This window comes from Netta rufina (genome assembly GCF_964035555.1).
Source record: "Netta rufina genome assembly, chromosome: 1".
Taxonomy (NCBI): domain Eukaryota; kingdom Metazoa; phylum Chordata; class Aves; order Anseriformes; family Anatidae; genus Netta; species Netta rufina.
The window spans coordinates 135,138,386-135,156,771 of NC_140123.1; the positions used below are offsets into that span (position 1 = coordinate 135,138,386).

Genomic DNA, 18,386 nt, shown 5'->3' on the forward strand with positions numbered 1-18,386 from the left:
CTTTTTGTTGCTCAAAGGCAGGTATTAAGCATATGAGCTGAACGAGTTTTTTGGTTAAGCTGCTGTCTTGTTACAATGCAAAATGAGATGAAAAATGCAAATATCGGCTTACTTTCTCTGAAATACATTTGGGGTATTCAGTGTTTATGCTAGTACAGTGACCAATTTATTCAAAGACTGTTTTGCTGCTGTTAAAAGCAATTTATTGAATAACTTAGGGCAAGATGGATTGTACACGTGTGTGAGGAAGAAAGTAGAAATACGGTTTTAGCATCTGGACTATACAGCCATTTGCTGTCGTCCAAAGACTGTTGGAAGGGGCAAAGAATGAATACAATCTTCGTCCTTAATCACTAAACAATGGTGCCAATTATATAAATTATACTATATTGTTTATTTGGATTCAAAGTATTATGCTACTGATATGTAAATGTATTTTTATCCTGGATATGAAGAAAAAAAGACACCCAGGAATAGTTAATGAGACCTATGTGTGAACCTTTTTAGGGCTACTTCTAGTTTACATACCATACTTTCCATAGAATTATCTTGCAGTCATGATGTGGTTTTTGAGTAATATGCGGTGTTCAAAATTTATGCTGTTCACTCCTAAGGTAGTTTCTGTAAGTGCTGGTTTGTCATTCTAAGCACGCATCAAATCAAGCTGTGAGAAAAAATAGTTTTCTGCTTGAATAAATAATACGCAAATAAAATTGTGTCTCCTCATACCTAACCAAAATGCTGCATCTATGATCCCAGTCCTATTTACCCAAGAATAATGTAAATTCTCACAGCCAAAGTTCATTTGACCACAGAACTTCACAGAATTCCTGCGGATAACAAATTAGTGTCTTGCAGGCAGTGTTTGTGTCTTTAAAGTGGGATGGTCCTACTGAATAAACTTAAAGAAAACGTTTATACAGAAATAATTTTCTCAGCTAGTAATTTTCTGCTTTTGGAAGATACTGTGTTTTTGTTTAAAAAATAAATAAATAAAAAATCCCATATTGCTCCATTTTGTTTTCCCCGTGATTTTTCAGAGCCTGCTTAGCACTTAATAGAAAAAGGAATTACTGCAATGTAATACATTATTGTAGAAAGACACCCTTATTTTAGACAAATCTATTCTTGACAGTTGAGAAGACCTGCAAAGAAACTGAGGTGCTGAGAATTCCTGTCCTCTAGTAGACTGTCGTATTTTTATGTTCTTATGTGATCCCTCATAAAACATTTTCAGAAATGTAGTTTTCATCTATAGGAAGCCCTGGTTACAGTTCGACTGCTTGATGTTCTTTGTGAAATGACATCAAACAATGGCCAACTAGAGCATCTACAGGCTTTGCCTGGTTTACTTGAAACAGCAATAGGTAAGTGAAAGCTGCAGAGTTAATTAGCTGTTGCCTGGCTTCAAATCGTGTTGCTCAGTAAATGAAAACATGTTTTTCACAACTGGTGGTAATTATGAATCTGACCTTTTAGTAAAATAAATAAATAGCAGATTGAATTAATCTACATTTTCAAATATTTGATTTGTTCTTGGAATTTTTTTGCTGCTCTACTTGCTCTGTTGACGGCTATTACCCAACAGAGCCTTTATTCAACTCTCAGCAATACACTATTTATACAGGAAGAGTTGTGCAAAAGGACAACTGCTTCTTATGTTCTTCCACTGACTGAATGCATGTGGAAGAAGTTTCTCAAGAAGAAGAAAAAGGACTTTTCCATGCCTGTTCCGTTCTGTTTCCCAAATTCCTGAAATTAACTACAGTTTGAAAGTTCTTAGCCAAATTTTGTGACTTTGAAAGTTTAGTTTAAAAAAAGCTTTCTTTTGCCAAGAAACAACAAACTTAAGGTTTGTACACAAATAAAAGGAAGCCAGGATGGTCCAGAAAGACCCTATATACTCACATTTTGTGAGGAAAGGGGATGTGCATATGTATATGTCAGTACATTTATGTATACTGACTTGTGCCTTTCTAAATTGTAGCATTTTCTGAGGTTGATGTATGGTACCATTTTCTGAATAACTAGTAAAAATTTGATGGATATTAAAGAGAAATGTTAAATATTTTGCCTTAAAAATGGCTGAAACAGATATTAATTATGAATATTTTGGGATAGTCTGAGTGTCCTTGCTGTATATAAAAAAAAAAAAAAAAAGGCCAGAAAAACAACAGCAACACATCTCTATTTGATGACAGGTGTATAGCTTTGCCACTTACATTAAGATGACTGAAGTAAGGTATATTTTATGTGTGTGTGTTTTGAGGAAATGCAATATTGTGTATTGTGTCATCTGAATGCTTGTATGTGTCTTTCTATGCAAAATAATTTCAAGGAGTTGTGGATCAGTAAGTTTAGCAACCAGTTTAGGCCAGTCTAGCTGTTCTTCCACTTTTTCCTGCACTGTAGATGTGTTCCTCATTGCATTTTATCTGGACTATAATAAAACTTGATGAGTTTTTTTGGATTTGTTGTGTTCATTCTTAAATATTTTCTTCTGCTCCTCCCCCTTAAGGGAAGGTCAGAAGGTTTGGGAATACCACAGAATTCCTTCTTCGTGTGTGGGAAAATAGCAAGATCATAAGGAAAAAAAGCATGCAAAGTGAGCGTGATGAGAAGTATGCAGAATAATGCTGATTTTTCTAAATGTAAAAAAAGCAAGCAAATTTCCATTAAAGAAGATTGAGTTATCAGCTACTTTCCAATGACATTATTTAGGGGCTACTACTCTTTGATTGTTTCCTTTCCAAGGGTCAGGAGATTTTGGTTTTCCTAGTTCAAAAATTAGAACAAATATAAGTGACAACTCTCATATGGGAGGCCACTAGGCCCTATTACAGCTTTATATTTAAAAATACCAAAGACTTAGTTAACTCCAGATCAGCACAGAGATTCATTCACAAATGGCTGACCTAGAAGAAAAAAAATAATCCTATGAGGACTTAGAAAGTTTCTTCTAATTTAAGTCCAGGAAATCTAGTGTACATTCTGCTATGGATGTTGTCACATTTGGAGAAGAAAGAACATAGGGTTTAATTACTAAATTGATCAGTGATATAACCTGTTTTTGCTACATTTTTATTGTTCCAATGAAGTTGCCTGAAGCATCAATTTGTCGTTCAGTTGCCTGAGGGACAGTGGCACATTGGGCCACCTGTCAGTATTGCAGGTTGCTTTAAAGGAAAAGTACTTCTTAATTTTTAAATATTGGTACACCCTTTAGTGAATTCACTTCTCAGATGTATGAATTCTCAGATGTTCATATGATTTCAGTTTTTCTTCATGGTCTGGTCTTTGTAGAATGTTATTTTCACAGATTATGAAATGTACTATATGAGTTTCCCTTCTTCCTGGTTTCTCCTCCGACTATCTCAGGAAAAAAAATAAAATCCTAGTTGCTCTACATACATATAAATCACTATTTCACAGTTGATACAATTATGACGGTCAGTGTTTTATCATGATGCATCAAGATGCTAGATGCAAATCCTTTCTTATCCTACAGAACTGGAACAGGCTGGAGAAGAAAGAAAAACATAATTCTGTAATTTTTGTTGATGTGTGTGTGTTTGAACTAAAACAGGTTTTTCTAGAAAATGTCTTTTTGAAACTAAGAAGCAGATTGCATTTATGATGCCACAATTATCAACAGCCCACAAGTTGTGACTGTGCAAATAAAGATGGTTGACATAAAGATGTGTAACGTATGTAAGTGTGTGAAAAGGATTACAGAATACCTTCTGACCTTGGGGATGGCCTTGTATGGTATATACTGACAGAAATTAAGAAATAGAAATTAAGGAAACTTGTGAAGTCCTTTTGATATATTCCTAAATATATGAAATTATGTTGACTTCCTTGAAAGAAACAATTAAGAAATGGTAGTAAAGTTCTTTGCAAAGTAATACTAATTTTCATTTGGTAATGAAGTAAGATGTTCTTGTTTTCTGTAGATACCCTGAGATTAACTCATCTTGCTGGGAAACAGGCTGTAAATATTTTCACTGCTACGCATGCAATGACAGGGCAAGAAGAAATTTCACATCCAGCTGTGGGTTTTAAATCTCATCTCATTCGTTTGATTGGAAATTTGTGTTACAAAAGTAAGGAAAACCAAGACAAGGTAAGTTTATGCTTTTTTCTCACAAAACCCTCACATGTGAACAGATGCCTACATTAACCCATGACTTTAATTACTGATTAAAATATATTGTTGTTCTATGAATAGAGGTTAAAACTGGGTTTGTAAAAGAGGTGATTTTTTTGGAGTGTACTTGAAGTACTGTAATAGGTATGTTAACTTTTTAATAGCGGTATAATGTGTGCCTGTCTACACTTTGCATCAGTCCTGTAGACTGCAAGTCAGTGCCTGATTTCTTAATTGTTTTCATATTTGCATGTTGTTTAAAATGTCTGAGACTAAACTTCAGCATCACTTTGAAGGAAAATAGGTGGCAATTATTGCACAAACTTAATTTTAATCTTTAAATTAGTCCCTGTTGATTTTTTTATTTCCCTTTAATTTTTCATGCCCTTTAAAAAATGTAGGTCTGCTTCCTTCAAATCACTTTGATCCCTTTATCTTTGGAATTTCTTTATGGAAAATCAGTTTTGCTTTCCAGTGAGGAAAAAAAGGGGAACAGCAGAATGTTTTTAACTATGAAACTTTCCTCCAAGATTTGGTAGACTAACTTAAGTGCTCAGATGAACCATAAGACAACATTTTTAATTACTGCATTTCCTGCTGAAATTAAGAAAATCAAACAGGTTGCAGTGTACAGGGAAATATGTAGACAGTTATTTTATTATTTTATTAATTTGAATCAAAATTTTCACCTGCTCTCAAAGAAGCAGTTTTTAGGTTAAAAAATGAAAAGCATACAAGAGTGTATCAAAGAATGAGTAGAGAAGATACTGGAGTACCTTTACTTCTCTCTTATGGTGCTTAAATGAGGCCCATGTCAGCAAGTACTAAAAATACAATAATTAATATTAGTTACTGTGCAGGAAATTGCATATGATGAGATACTGAGTCTAATTCTGTGTTACCAAGGAGTTATCAAGATAGTGAGTACTGAAAAATCAATCTGCTAGAAGCTTGTTTCATAAATATATTCTTTGTGATTTCTTCATTTTACAAAGATGATACTTTCTTTTGTACTGATGCGATCAAATCTGTTTTCAACTGCTGCAGTGTCTACCAAGGTAGATATTTATAATCAGCAATAGGGCATTTTCATAGTGTATGACAGACAGCTCCAGTTTAGTCTTTTTATTTTTTCCTAGAGGATGGAAAGATGGAAAATCTGATAAATGCTAGCCTGTTCCATGTTCCACATGTGGTAATAATACAGGCATAAGAAATGTGGTAATGATGATCCCTTTTCCCATTCATGTTTCCATATAGAATGAAGAATTTGAATACTTCTGAAAAATTATTAATCCTGTTATATGCTCTTCTTTAGCTCTCTCTCTGACCCCTTATGATGTAATAGGTATTTAAGTAAATTAAATGTGTTTTTGTGGAATACCTTATGATATTGGGGGTGGGAGGTGGAGCTTGGTTTCATTTTGAAAGTGTTGATTCTACTACTTATGTTCATTTTTGCTGGCATTTTCAAAGGCCCCTGGAGCAATTAAGCATGCAGACAGTGATTTCAGTGGAAGCTGGATATTAACTTGCCTTAAACTGCTTGCAAATATTATTGCTTTATGCTGTCATGAAAATTACTCTAGATTCTTCTGAGTGATATCATGGAATGCTATTTGAGTGCTGTTGAAACTTTAGAAATGCCAACAGTATGATAACACGTGTATACCTTCAGTATATCTCATGCATTTTAAATTTCTTGTAATAAATGCACTTGTAATTTTTAAGGCAGTGTCCATACATAAACACATGCTTGTGAAGATGAGGCAAATAGCCCCCATCTCATTGAAGAAATAAGAAAATTGCAGTTTTGAGACATGAATGAATTTTTCAAAGTGATGCATTTGTCATACCTAGAACTGAATGGAAATAAGTTGGTTACCAAGTTCCTAAGTCTCTCTTCAGACTCCCTCTTCAGAATAGTATCTCACAGTGTAGGTCTTATTTTTATATACAGTACTGCAACTAGAGAGCAAAAATAAGATGAAGTGCAAGGTAGGTTGTGTTTTATATAACAAACCAAGTATCTTATCAATGTGGCTGAGACCTCGGGCTGTACCATTGGCTGTTGCTTTTGCGTGACTTACTGTGGCACAAGATGGGAAGTGACTTCCCCTTCAGTCAGTTTTGCTGTTTGCCCGGCATGAGACGATGACATGTGGCTTATGAAAATCTGTTAATATCCTAACTCTCTTTAATGAGCTGAGGCTTTCACGCTTGTTTTCTCTAATATTTCTCTGTAACTTTCAGTCCCCGTAGACCTCTTTTCCTAGTAACAATAATAAAGCATTAATACATGCAGTAATCACGCCTAATAATAAAAGCACTAATATAATAGGAGCTATATGCATTTTAAACAGTGTAACCTTAGTGCATGACATTGGCCTGCCTGACTTGTTCTGAAAAAATAAGTAGCTCCCGATGACTCTGGGCTCAAAAGGTGGATTGGACTAAGCCGTCTGAGTGGACAGAGTTGCATTACTGTTTCTGGGGCATCTTTAAGAGCCAAGTGATATCCTGCATGTTGTCCGGGAAGTGGGTCTTGAGCCAGCCTACACCTCATGCAGTCTGTGTCCTGAAGCATGACAGTGAAGTCGTACTGCATGGAGAACTAGTTACAGTTCTGTTGCTTTATAACAGAGAGTGCCAGTAGTGGGAGGATAATTACTCTGCAAATGCTTCTTCTCTGTCTCCATCTGTTGTCTCCACCTGCTGTAAGAACAATAGTTGCAGGGTCTTAGTGTACTGTTCTGGCAGTGGTGAAAAGTCTTGTAATACTTTGGAACAGCGAAATACCTTACCAGTGCTTTATTACTTGTTCATTTTGTTTTAAAAAGTTCTTTGTTTTTATAATGCATTCTTTAGCTTCTACTCTGTTAGAATTAAGAATGCATTCTGTACAACTTTCTTCCTCATAGTTTTGCTTACGCTATTGTGACAAGTTCTGAAGATATAAGGGAGTGGACAGAAATTCAAGCTATAAACAGAGATGCAGTTATTAAAATTGGTCTTGCCAAGCTTACTGCCCACTTCCATGTTTTGTTAGGCTGGATGGATTGATATTTGTAATAAAAGTGTTTGATAACATGTTCAGTTTGGACGGATACAAGTTGGGTACGTGCTGGCAGCAGTACATTCTGGCATCTCTAACGTACCTTACAGAAAAAAGGATTGTCATTGCATGGTTTTTACTGAGTGCTGTCATAATTAAGAATAAGCAACCAGTAATACTTGAGGTAACTCTTCATAAGGTAGGATTATTTCCTTTTTTTCTTTTACTGAACAGTCCTGAATTGCAGATGTATTTCCAGGAAGAGGAGAGAAGAACAAATAAAATGATTGTATGCAAGATACCAATTGTTGAGCTAATTGGATGTTGAACTTGCAAAAATCCTCCACTGGGTGTGCAGTTCTGTGCTTTCTGTTCTTCGCTGTAGGAGGAAAAGCTGTCCAGTTATTGTTATACATGTGGGTGTGGTGGTTTTTACTTGGGTGGGCAGCCGAGCTCCACCACAACCGCTCTCTCACTCTCCTTCCTCAAAGAGGAACGGGGAGAAAATACGATGAAAATGGCTCAAGGGTTGAGATAAGGACAGGAAGATCATGCAGTAATTATTGTAATGGGCAAAACAGACTCAGCATAGGGAGATAGTAAGATTTATTGCCTATTGCTAACAAGCTAGAGAAGTGAAAAACAAAGGAAAGAAACTAAAAGCACCTTCCTCCCCATCCACCCTCGGGGGGTTATGGTCAGTCTATAGTGCTTCTTCTCTGCCGTTCCTTCTTGGTCTCTCTCATCCCCTGTGCTGTGAGGTCCCTCCCACAGGATGCAGTCCTTGCTGAACTGATCAGGTGCAGGCTGCCCACAGGCAGCAGCTCTTCAAGAAATGCTCCAGATATGTGTCCATACCATGGCGTCCATCCCTCAGGAGCAAACTGCTCCAACCTGGATCCCCCACAGGGAACAGCTCCTGCCAGGTCACCTACTCCTGAGTTGTCTCCCCTCAGGCCTGGAATCTGCTCCTGCGGGGGCTCTCCATGGCTGCAGCCTCCTCCAGGCCACATCCACCTGCTCCACTGGGGGCTCCTCCACAGGCTACAGCATGGAACCCTGCTCCACCGTTGGTACTCCATGGGCTGCAGGGGGACAGCCTGCTCCACCATGGTCCTCACCACAGGCCACAAGAGACTTCTGCTCTGGCGCCTGGAGCACCTCTCCCACTTCTTATTCACTGACCTTGGTGCCTGCAAGGCTGTTCCTCTCTCCTCTCACTCTCCCAGCTGCTGTGTAGAGCAGCGTTTTTTTCCTCTTTCTTAAATATGCTCTCACAGAGTCGCAAAACAACATCATTTATTGGCTCAGCTCTGGTCAGCAGGACTACTGGGGCAGTCCTGTAGCTTGTGATTTGTGCTTCTTTCACAAAGATGCATTTAATCAAATATACAGGAAGGAAGGAGGTGAACTCCCAGGCTGACCAAGGAGTGGGGTTTTGGCTGGTGGTTGATGAATGAAGTTGTCAAAAGGAAAAGTGAAAATTGCACCAAAATCATCTCACCTTGTTTGCTTTGCCTTCTGAACACCTCAGTGTTGCCATGTGGACATAATCTATGCTGTTTACTCGGGGGTATGTCTTAGGCATTGATTTTCAGATGACTAATTTTGTTCCCTATTGTGACACTGCTCTGAACAAGCTTATTAACTTTCCCTAAAGTGTTGTTTATATTGTTAGATGTTTATGCAGTGTGACTTGTTTAAAATAACTGATTTCATTTAGTAGTAAGTGTCATCAGTACTTGAATAATCAACAGAATAATGTAGACATTACTCTGCCTTGTTTCCTTCCTTCTCCCTCTTCTCTCCTCCCTCCTTCCTCCTCCTTTTATAAAAAGAGAGGAATTGCCTAGACTTCAATCACATAACCTTGGAGTTAGTAAATAGGAAACTGAAAGAAAGTAGAAGGCTTAACAAAGTGTAATTGCCATCTTTATTCACTCTTCAACTCTAGTTCACTGTTACATCTGAGATCAGTCAGGGGAATCTGAATCACTTGGGGTTTCTGTCCAGTGAAAACCATCACTGAGGGATGCAAAGTTGTCTGGAATAAACTAAATGTGAGACAGGCTGTGTTCATTGCAAAGGTAAAGCTGCCAGCTGGCAGAACAGCAGCATAATGAGACCATTCTGTACAGTTACCTTTTGAGAGAGATTGTGAAGGGAAAAATCCTGGTGTTTCTAAATGGAAGGTTAAGCCTAATTTAGTAAGAACAAAGCAGTTAGCTTGAGTTTGGAGCCGTAATCTGGTTGTGCTGGCTTTGATGTCTTTCACTGTTATTACTGATATGATAGCTTATTACTACTTGCTTACTTTGTCTAACAGTAAAGTTAATATCCTGGGCCAATTTGATACCCAATGAGAGATCTCTGTCCCTTGCAGACTGGTGAATCTGCATGGGTATATTTTTGAGATGTCTCTTCTTAATGTGACACAAACAAAACTGATCACTTTAAAAGGAAAGAAAGCAATCCATATCCTAATGCCAAGAACATTTTGGTTAATTGGGATGCTGATGGACATGCTGATAGGATATTGATTTCAGAATGTGTTTTATTGGTAATGTTATTCTGTTGTTTCTGTAGGAAAAAATATGGAGTTGTCTTTGGTATCTCTGACCGGCACCTTCTTACCTAAATTGTATCATTCTAATGAGGTGAACAATTTATGAGGAAAATTTTTTTGACATGCCTGTTTATTATTTGAGGTGACTGCGATAGTTCTGTTAATATATTTTTTTTCTTCTTTTTGTCAATGCAACGGTGAGAAAGGAAGGTGTTGTGGTTGTTTTTTTTTGTTTGTTTTTTTTTGTGAGAAAACGAAAAAAAAAAGCTTCTACAGTTTACATTAATCTTAACCAAAGTAACAAGTAAAAGATTTGGATGCTGTTTAACATAACTTGGCTTTTTTTAATATACATTTAAGCCAAATTATTTTATATAAGGCTTGTCCCTTAATTTGAAGACTGTTCCGCCTGAAAATACGAACAAGATTTGTCTTGTTTGGAATTCAGTTTTCCTTTCTCTCCTTCACTGGGGCAGGGGGTGCAGTGAATCCAGTTAGAATGCTATTAGAAAAAGACGCCAGTATTCATAGATCAAATTGTCACCATTCAGGATCTTAACTTAGTCTTCTTGCTGTAGTCACTATAAAATAGAAGGTTTAAAACTGAAGACTAATAGCTTGCTTTATTTTTACAAATGGCTTTTTCTCACCTATGTTTGTCTTGAAGATTTTATGTGCTTATCTGTTACAGTTGTTCAGGTTTAACTTAACTGTTTTAAGTAATTCTATTCGTCCCGGCAGGGCATGGGAGTATTTAGAATTACTTACAATGAAGATCGTCCCACATTTATCTACATGCAATGTTGAGACAGAAAGAATAGAATTAAACTGTCAATACAAAATTTCTAAAGAAAGAAATCAATGTGTTTGTTTTTTTCTAATGTAAAACATTCCTAAAATTGAAACATTTCTTGGTTTAAAGTTGAGCAAAAACAGAGGAGTCTTTTGGGTTTGAACTCTGTAAAGTGGTGAATTTTTGCATGCTTAACTGTAAAAATACGCAGAGTTTAACTGACTGAGATGTTTGGATGGGACCATTCTGGTATTTTAGCTATCGGTATGTTTTGAGGCTTTACTAAAAGAACGTTCAGGGTGCTGCATGTTTAAGCCCTTTAAGTTTTGTCTAGCTATAGAAAAAAGTAAAAGTCATCATTAAAGCTTAAAATCGATTTTCTCACAAAAGTGCTTTAAAAGCCTAGGTTTTGCTATGGAAATGAGCTATGTGCCTACATGGTATTGAGATACCACCAGTAGAAAGTTTGAGGGTCTTTAAAGTATCTGTTGCAACATATAATGTAACTGTTTCTAGTCCTATTCCTATATGGATTTTATGTTAGTCTTCAGCTCATATCCCAGTCAGAAAGTCTTAGTGAAGTGCCAAATCCACTAAAGATTTTCATCCACGTGCTGGAGACTGTTTTTTTTTTTGTTTGTTTGTTTGTTTTTTAAATAATTAAAAAACAAATGAGATCTCTAAGTGGTGGAACAATATGAGTAATAAAGAGTTGGTGTTTATTCCCTGAGATCAGAGATGCATGCCTCATGCAGTATAGTTTATAAGGTGCTAATTCTATTTATGCAAATGTGATTCATTTGTTGTTAGAGACTAATACAATGCTATGTTCTGTTATGTTGCCCCTATGTAGGCAACAAGTTAATGTTCAATCATGAGCTGTCCCTACTCCCCACTCCCCTCCACCAACGTTTGGTGATTGATCCAGTTGACCCAGTTGCTCCTTGTGACTTTTTGACCCATTACACTTGAAGCCTTGATCATATAGGGCATTGAAACTTTCCTCTTGCAAATACCTTAGGTGCACTAGGTGCAGTCACATTTTCATATCAAAGATATCTGTAATAGCTCATAATCTATTTTTGTTGTTTTTTGTTTTTTGTTTTTTTTTTTTCTTAGTTTTTATTTGAAACACTTTCCAGTTAGTATATAAAAATTGTATACTATGTACACACATCTTCACATATTGATTGTCTGGATATCCTCAATGATGAGGTGAAGGTTGGCATATGCAGGGTACCATATTTCCTTTCTAGTACTGATTATCGTTGGCCTGCCTCGTGTGGAGGATTACTCTAATTATCATCTAACAGGTAAAGGGGCATAAAGATCAATCCATATATGTTCTCAAGAATCATAGGCTGAGACTCTGACCAAACATCAAATATATACAAATGAAATATAGATTTTCTTCTGGCTATGTGAATGTGACTGTTGAATAATGGTTTTATGCAACATACATTTGCCAGAAGCAAGAACAGAACTGGGGTGCTATGGAGTAAAAGAAACATTGTGCAAGGAGGATCGTTCTTTTGATGTTCATAGTGTTTTAAATTAAGATGTTGGATTGTTCTAGAAGTATAAATCAAAGCAATTAATTTTAATGGATAGGAGTGCTAGAAAAGAGTAAAATGGCTAGATGTCTTCTGAGATTCAAAATTAAAACAAGATGACTGTGCATATATTTCTAAACAGTCAGTACCAACTTCTAGGCCTGTTGGCCTGTTCTTTTTTTGAACCCTATTTAGTGTTGAAGCTTATTACCATAGTGGTGCAGCACAGGACTCTTTAAAAAGCTCAGTGTGCCATAGTCAAACGCTTGTTTCCATACTTTTTTCAAGCAGTTATAATAAGCACTTATTCCAAGTGCTTGAAGTAACACTGATATTTAATGTGCCTCTTCAAAACAAGTAGCTTGTGGACTCATTTTAATGCAGACCAAAAACTAAAAAGATATTGATCTTTATAAGGAAGAATTCTCAGAAGTTCCTACAACTTATTTATCAGTCTAGTAGGCTGAATGATATTCATAAGGCACGTGGCAGACATGAATTAAATTCAGTGTTTGCTGGGGAACATTTCATTCTGTTACAGGCTTTTTAGACTTGGTTTATAGAACAGCCTGATGTAATACTTACCTGGAATGTGCACTGTGTGGCAGTCATTGTTGCCTGGAATTATCTCTGTAAAACCAGAATAAATCAACATACTTGTATAATGTGTGGGTTATAATAAGATGTCCTTGGTTTTTGCAGGCAGTTTGTACAGTGTATTACTATTACCCTCATTATGACACAAATGAGTGTTCTCTTGGGCTTTACAGCCACACTCTCTCTTCAAGAATACCGTCAGCATCTTTTTAGAAAATGCCCTGATCTAAAGTTTACTAAAATCAGAAAATGTCTTTTACTTTTCTCAGATGTCTCAATCAACCTGGTCATTTCATTTTCCAGGTTTGTATTTTGCGACAATGAAAATAAGAGGTGATATGTCCTAATTTCTAGAGAATGAGTATGGAAGTCATGACAACTTGTTTTTTACTTCTCCAAGCTTGGATTCATATGCTTTAATAAGACATTGTGGAATGTTAAAATTATAGTAGCTTGCAAAGTATTTGCAGTATTAAGAAAGAAGTTAGTTGTTTTCTTTTCAATTTTTATTTTTTATTTTTGGTTCCATATACCACTCAGAGCTAAGTGAAGAGCAATATATCAGCCAGCAATGTTTCTTCTTTCCTAGGTGAAGAATGGAATTTGGTTGGAGTGCTCAGTGTTGTGAAAACTGTTAATAAAATCACCACCTTCTAATGTGGCTAACATAATACAAAAAGTAGGTTCAAAAGACTTACAGTGCCCTGTATCGCAGGAAAGGGGTTACTGTGCGTTTCCTGCTTTTTGCACATATTATTAATTGCTGGGGGCAAGACCATCATCTGTGGAAGACTATTTACCTTTTCGAGTACTTCTTCTCTAGCTTAGATTTGAACTGTTAATCCAAATTCTTTCCAGTTTTATTGGTGTCAGATATGAGTGACATATATTTTCCATTACTATAACATCAAATTTCATTAGTTTTGTGTTGTTTTCCATTGTTCCAACCCCAGCATGAACTTTGTATTTCCCCTTGTCTTTTCGTGACTGCCATCACACATATAACTTTTTTTTTTTTTTTTAAAGCTCACCAGACTTCACAATGGGATGATGATATAATGCTTTGAGTGTTGAATATGTTCCCTTTGGATAAATACAACTTTCTCTTCCTTTGCATTTACAAGAGGATGTGTTTGCTGTTTTAATTATCTGTGAACCACATGAATCAGTCATCTGTTAATCTGTTTCCTAGATAGTTACTATAGTTTGGGGTATTGTTTGGAGATACTGAAGTTTCTCAGCTTCTATTTTTTATGACAATCCTAAAGTTTGCAAACATAGGTGCAAGCAAAAAAATGAGGTTTTTCTGTTTTCTTGGATGCTGAGATTTGATCAGCATGACTTGTAATCTGTTAATTCAGTTCATATTTTGGAAGCACCAATGAAATAGTTTCAGTAGGGAAATAATGGAGCATGACATATGTGATAGATCACATTTTGTGATGAATTTGCTGCAGTAACTATTGGTTTCAGTGGTTCTCTGTGCAACATTCAGTGTAAAGAGCACATGGAGACTTCTGTGCCTTTGTACATCTGTACCAAATGTGTACAAAAGGACTCCTGTGGTAGCCTTTCATCAGATTCTCTAGAGCTGTAATGTGTTGAAGACTTCAGTCTGGCTTTTTCCTTCTCAAAAAAGCAGCTGTGAGCCTTCAGCTCTCTTTGCCTGTTTGTCTTCAACCAATATACCTTCTCTTTCCAGCCCAGAAAATTGTTTGCTGAAACTTGAACACATGAGGCCAAATCAGAGCGCCTAGTCTTTAGGAAGAAACCGAGCATTTATTTTTTTTCCCCTCTTTACCCTATTTTTTGGGGGGAAGAGAAAGGAAAATGGAGTGTAACATGCAATTTTGAATTTCTGCCATTAGGTGATGCTGTTTGTACTGAATTGTAGTTCTACAGTGTTCTGCTCCTTGCTGTTCAGCATGGCAATCCTTGAATTCATTTTAGTGACGCTGGTGCTCGAAGAGAATGTTAAGCCTATTTTTTCAGCATGTCATGATCATGTTTCAGTGTAGAGGAAATGGGTCTATTGGAATTGTGCAGCCTTTCGAACATAAACCATCCCAGATAGTTTCATTTTCACTTATTTGTTACCAGGCTTCTAATTATTTTCTCAAATATGGATACGTCACTTATTGAAGAGAGTGATATATCTGGATACTGAAGCTTGACTTTTCTTGTTATTTTGGAACAAAATTTTCTGTATAGTTCCTACATCATTCAGATATGTAAAAGGAAAAATATTGGTATCAGACCTGGAAAACAGCTCACAAATTCGCCATAAAAGACGTGGGTCCATTAAATGACTTAGTGACTTGATTTGCTACATTTATTGTGCTTTGCAGGTGGAAGCAATAAGATAAAATTAGAGGGTACAAGATAAAATAGTAGTAAAGGCTGCTTTTCCCTCCCACCAGATGAGCAATTACACTAACAGCCTATGTGCTGTATGTGTTGTGTTCTGGTAAAATTGTATTTCTAATCTTTGGAAGTCAAAAACAGTATAAAAATTCTTCATTCTAGGCACTTCTAGAGTTTATGCACTCCACATCCTTTTATACGTGTCTATTGCAGTATTTAAGATTTGAATCTGTTGATCATAGTTAACACTTGAGAAATATTAAAGAACAGAAGAGTGTTTTGTTTTTGCTACTTGTTGAAATGAGTCGATAGACTGGTGTGACATTGGTTTTGTGATATATTGTTCCTTTAGTACATGGGCAGCCAAAAACCTAATTCTGTTTTGTTTTTATCATTTCTGCAGCAGGAAGGGGAGACTGTGATTAACTCATAAGATCATACTTATATAAGAAAGAAAAGAAAAACAAACTCTGGTCAAAGTGTATTTCCTGACCCCTGTGGGGCTGGGGGCAGTGGGAATGGAAAGACAGAGCGACCCATGACTACTTGCAGGCAACAGACTTGCTGTTCCTCTCTTGCACCCCTCAACAGGTTAGCAGCACCGCAAATTCTCTGTGGCGATATAATTGATAGAAACTGGGAGTGCAGAGAGCTGCCCCGGTGGTGCTGAGCTAGTGCTGCTCTGTTAAATATGTAGTTCTAGTATTTGAGATGCAGGTAACCTATGAAGGGTGTTCTTTCAAAGTTAAAAGAAGTGCATACTACAACTGTGAATAGATAGCAACTTGAGAAATGTTTGTCAAATCCGATAAATTAATAAAGAGATTTCTTAGGAAATCATAATAAATATGAATATATAATTTTGAGGAGACAGGGTTACAAGCGAACATTGTGAAAGCAAAAATCCTTCCTTGCCCATTGCTATAGATTAAGTAAAACATTGCTGCAACAAAGTGTTTTTAAGCATCATCCTAGTCGGCATTCAGTATTCTCTGTGTTCATGTTTTGCTTTTTTAAACTAGATATTTGAGAGAGATTTCCACAGTACAGTGTCACAGGTTGTGTTAAGTAGTATCTTCACTAGGTGAACATGTGCAGCTGTTCATTTGCATGCATGTAGGGAGGAGGGAGGGGGAGTGGAAAGGAAGATACACATGTCCATGTAGGCAAAGGTGCTATCTATTCTGGTCTTGTTTTCAGGATTCCATTCAGTTACCTTTCTGTTTGAAATGCAGGGCTATCTGAAGAGCCCTGATATTATTAAAGGGTTCTGATAACATTAAAATAACAGTGGTGATTACTCTGGCATCCTTTTATTAGCTATAGATCATCTAATATCCTTGCTATCAACAGCCAAGAACTGGAAGAAAGCTAGCTTTTCATGCCTTCTTTTTTCTGTGTGGTGGTAGAACTAGTGAGCAGAGGAAAACTTGTCATAGTCTTTAAGGAGATTTTGGTAAAGTATTTTAATTGTCACATTGCTCAATGACTTTATAAATAGCAAGAATCTTCTGTTTGAGTTTTGCAGAACAGCCTTAATACTCCCTTTACACAGTCTTTAGGTATTTTTATTTTGGCAATTTGCACTGACTGCGTGTTTTGAAAAAAAAAATCTTTAATCAAAAAGACCCTGAATGCTTTCGTAAAGAAGTGGCAAAGATAAATATATATATATATATATATATATATATATATATATATATATACATACACACTCATTATTTAACATTTGCATATTTAGAATTTCATGTCTCCAAGTTCACACATCATATGTGCAGTCAGTCAGACCTGTTCATATTGTTATGGCAGAAGTGGTTTACTGGAAGGATTTTGAAAAATCATTGAGGGATACTGACCAAAGATCTATTAGTTGCACTGGAAAACCTATTGATTTTTATTTAAGTTTCTTGAGTGGATCACTGTCTGTATGTAGGTAGTACAGGAGTGGGAGCAATGCCAAAATACTTTGTCAAGTGATCTGCACTGACATTCAGAGCACCAAGGTATTGAATTAATCCGCTGCTATTTGTGAAATGCAGAATGACCTGAATTTGTAAAAAGCCAAGATAAGGGCTTGATTTAAGCTTCAGTTGATTAGAGAAAGGTTTCTGCAGTCATCTCTCCACATGTTCTCATTGGAAAATGCCACAGCACAGACTGCTTCCATCACACATCCCTTCTCTACTCCAAGAAAACAACCATGACTCGAATGGCATTTTCTTCTTGCAACTAAGTTTATTACTGAATAGGAAAAGGTTAAGTGTTTGTTGATAACGGACTGAATGAGATGAAGCAACCGAACAGACAACAGTATTGCACATCTGTTTACCCACCTCTAGCAGCAATGCATCTGCTTGGAAAAGAGAAGTTGTAATACAAACATGGAGTGCCAAGACTGTCCTTTTCCCCAAGACTGACTTGCTAAATTTCAAATGCATGTTCACAGTCTCAAATTCCGAAAAGCGCATTTTTTTTGCCACCGATTGGGGATCGAGAGAAAACAAATGTGCATGTGCATGTTGGCAGTTTTGATACATGAGTAAGGGATGGGTTGAGCCAAAAATCATTTTTTGCAAATTAAAGCAAGTTTAAAGTTCAATATAGTAACTATTACATAATCATTCTTGTGGGTTATCATAAATGCCTTGTTAGATGAAAAAAATTAGTAATCTGAAGAAGTACAGAAGAGAGCTCTACTTTTGTGTATAAGTTGACTACTCACTCACATGCTTGTAAGTTTGTTTCCAAAATTGCAGATACAGCCTATCAAAATGGTGTTCCCGTTTTACTGTGTATTGTTCCTATTTTTGAAACGAGGCATTTTCTATAATTTTAGGCAATAAGGAAATTGATAATCAATAGAAATTAGCCAATTTCTGATTATCTGTCTGTAATCTGTATAATCTATATGTGTATGTATATACAAGTGTGTGTGTGTATAATACATAAACACATGCATGAATTCTCCGCACCCCAGACTCATCAGTTGCTGCAGCAATCTATTACCATGTGTGTGCTTTGAAAAGTATGGAAGGTGATGCATATTATTTTTGTTTGAAACTAATTGTATTATTATATGTACTTCATTACTGATCTTCCTACAAGTGGCGTTTAGATTGTATTTCTCAGTACATACCGTGAAATAAATTTCTGAATATGAGACTAATTTCCTAAGTAAAAATCATAACTTTTGATCTGTATCTGGGAAAAAGATGCTTTACTAAGTTCAAAAGAAAATGCAGAGTAAGTTCTGTGTACCTTGTTAGTTCTTTTTCCACTGGTGGAAAAACACTGTTTTGAGTCATCTC

General features: G+C 36.3%; 1 protein-coding gene across 1 annotated transcript in view; it reads left to right on the forward strand.

Moving 5' to 3' along the window:
• Positions 1-18,386, forward strand: part of ATXN10 (ataxin 10) — a 109,783-nt gene that overhangs the window by 55,240 nt on the left and 36,157 nt on the right. The window contains exons 8-9 of the mRNA XM_084296947.1: positions 1,259-1,367; positions 3,957-4,126. Of these exons, the coding sequence (XP_084153073.1) occupies positions 1,259-1,367; positions 3,957-4,126 (279 nt within the window). The remainder of the gene's footprint in view (positions 1-1,258; positions 1,368-3,956; positions 4,127-18,386) is intronic.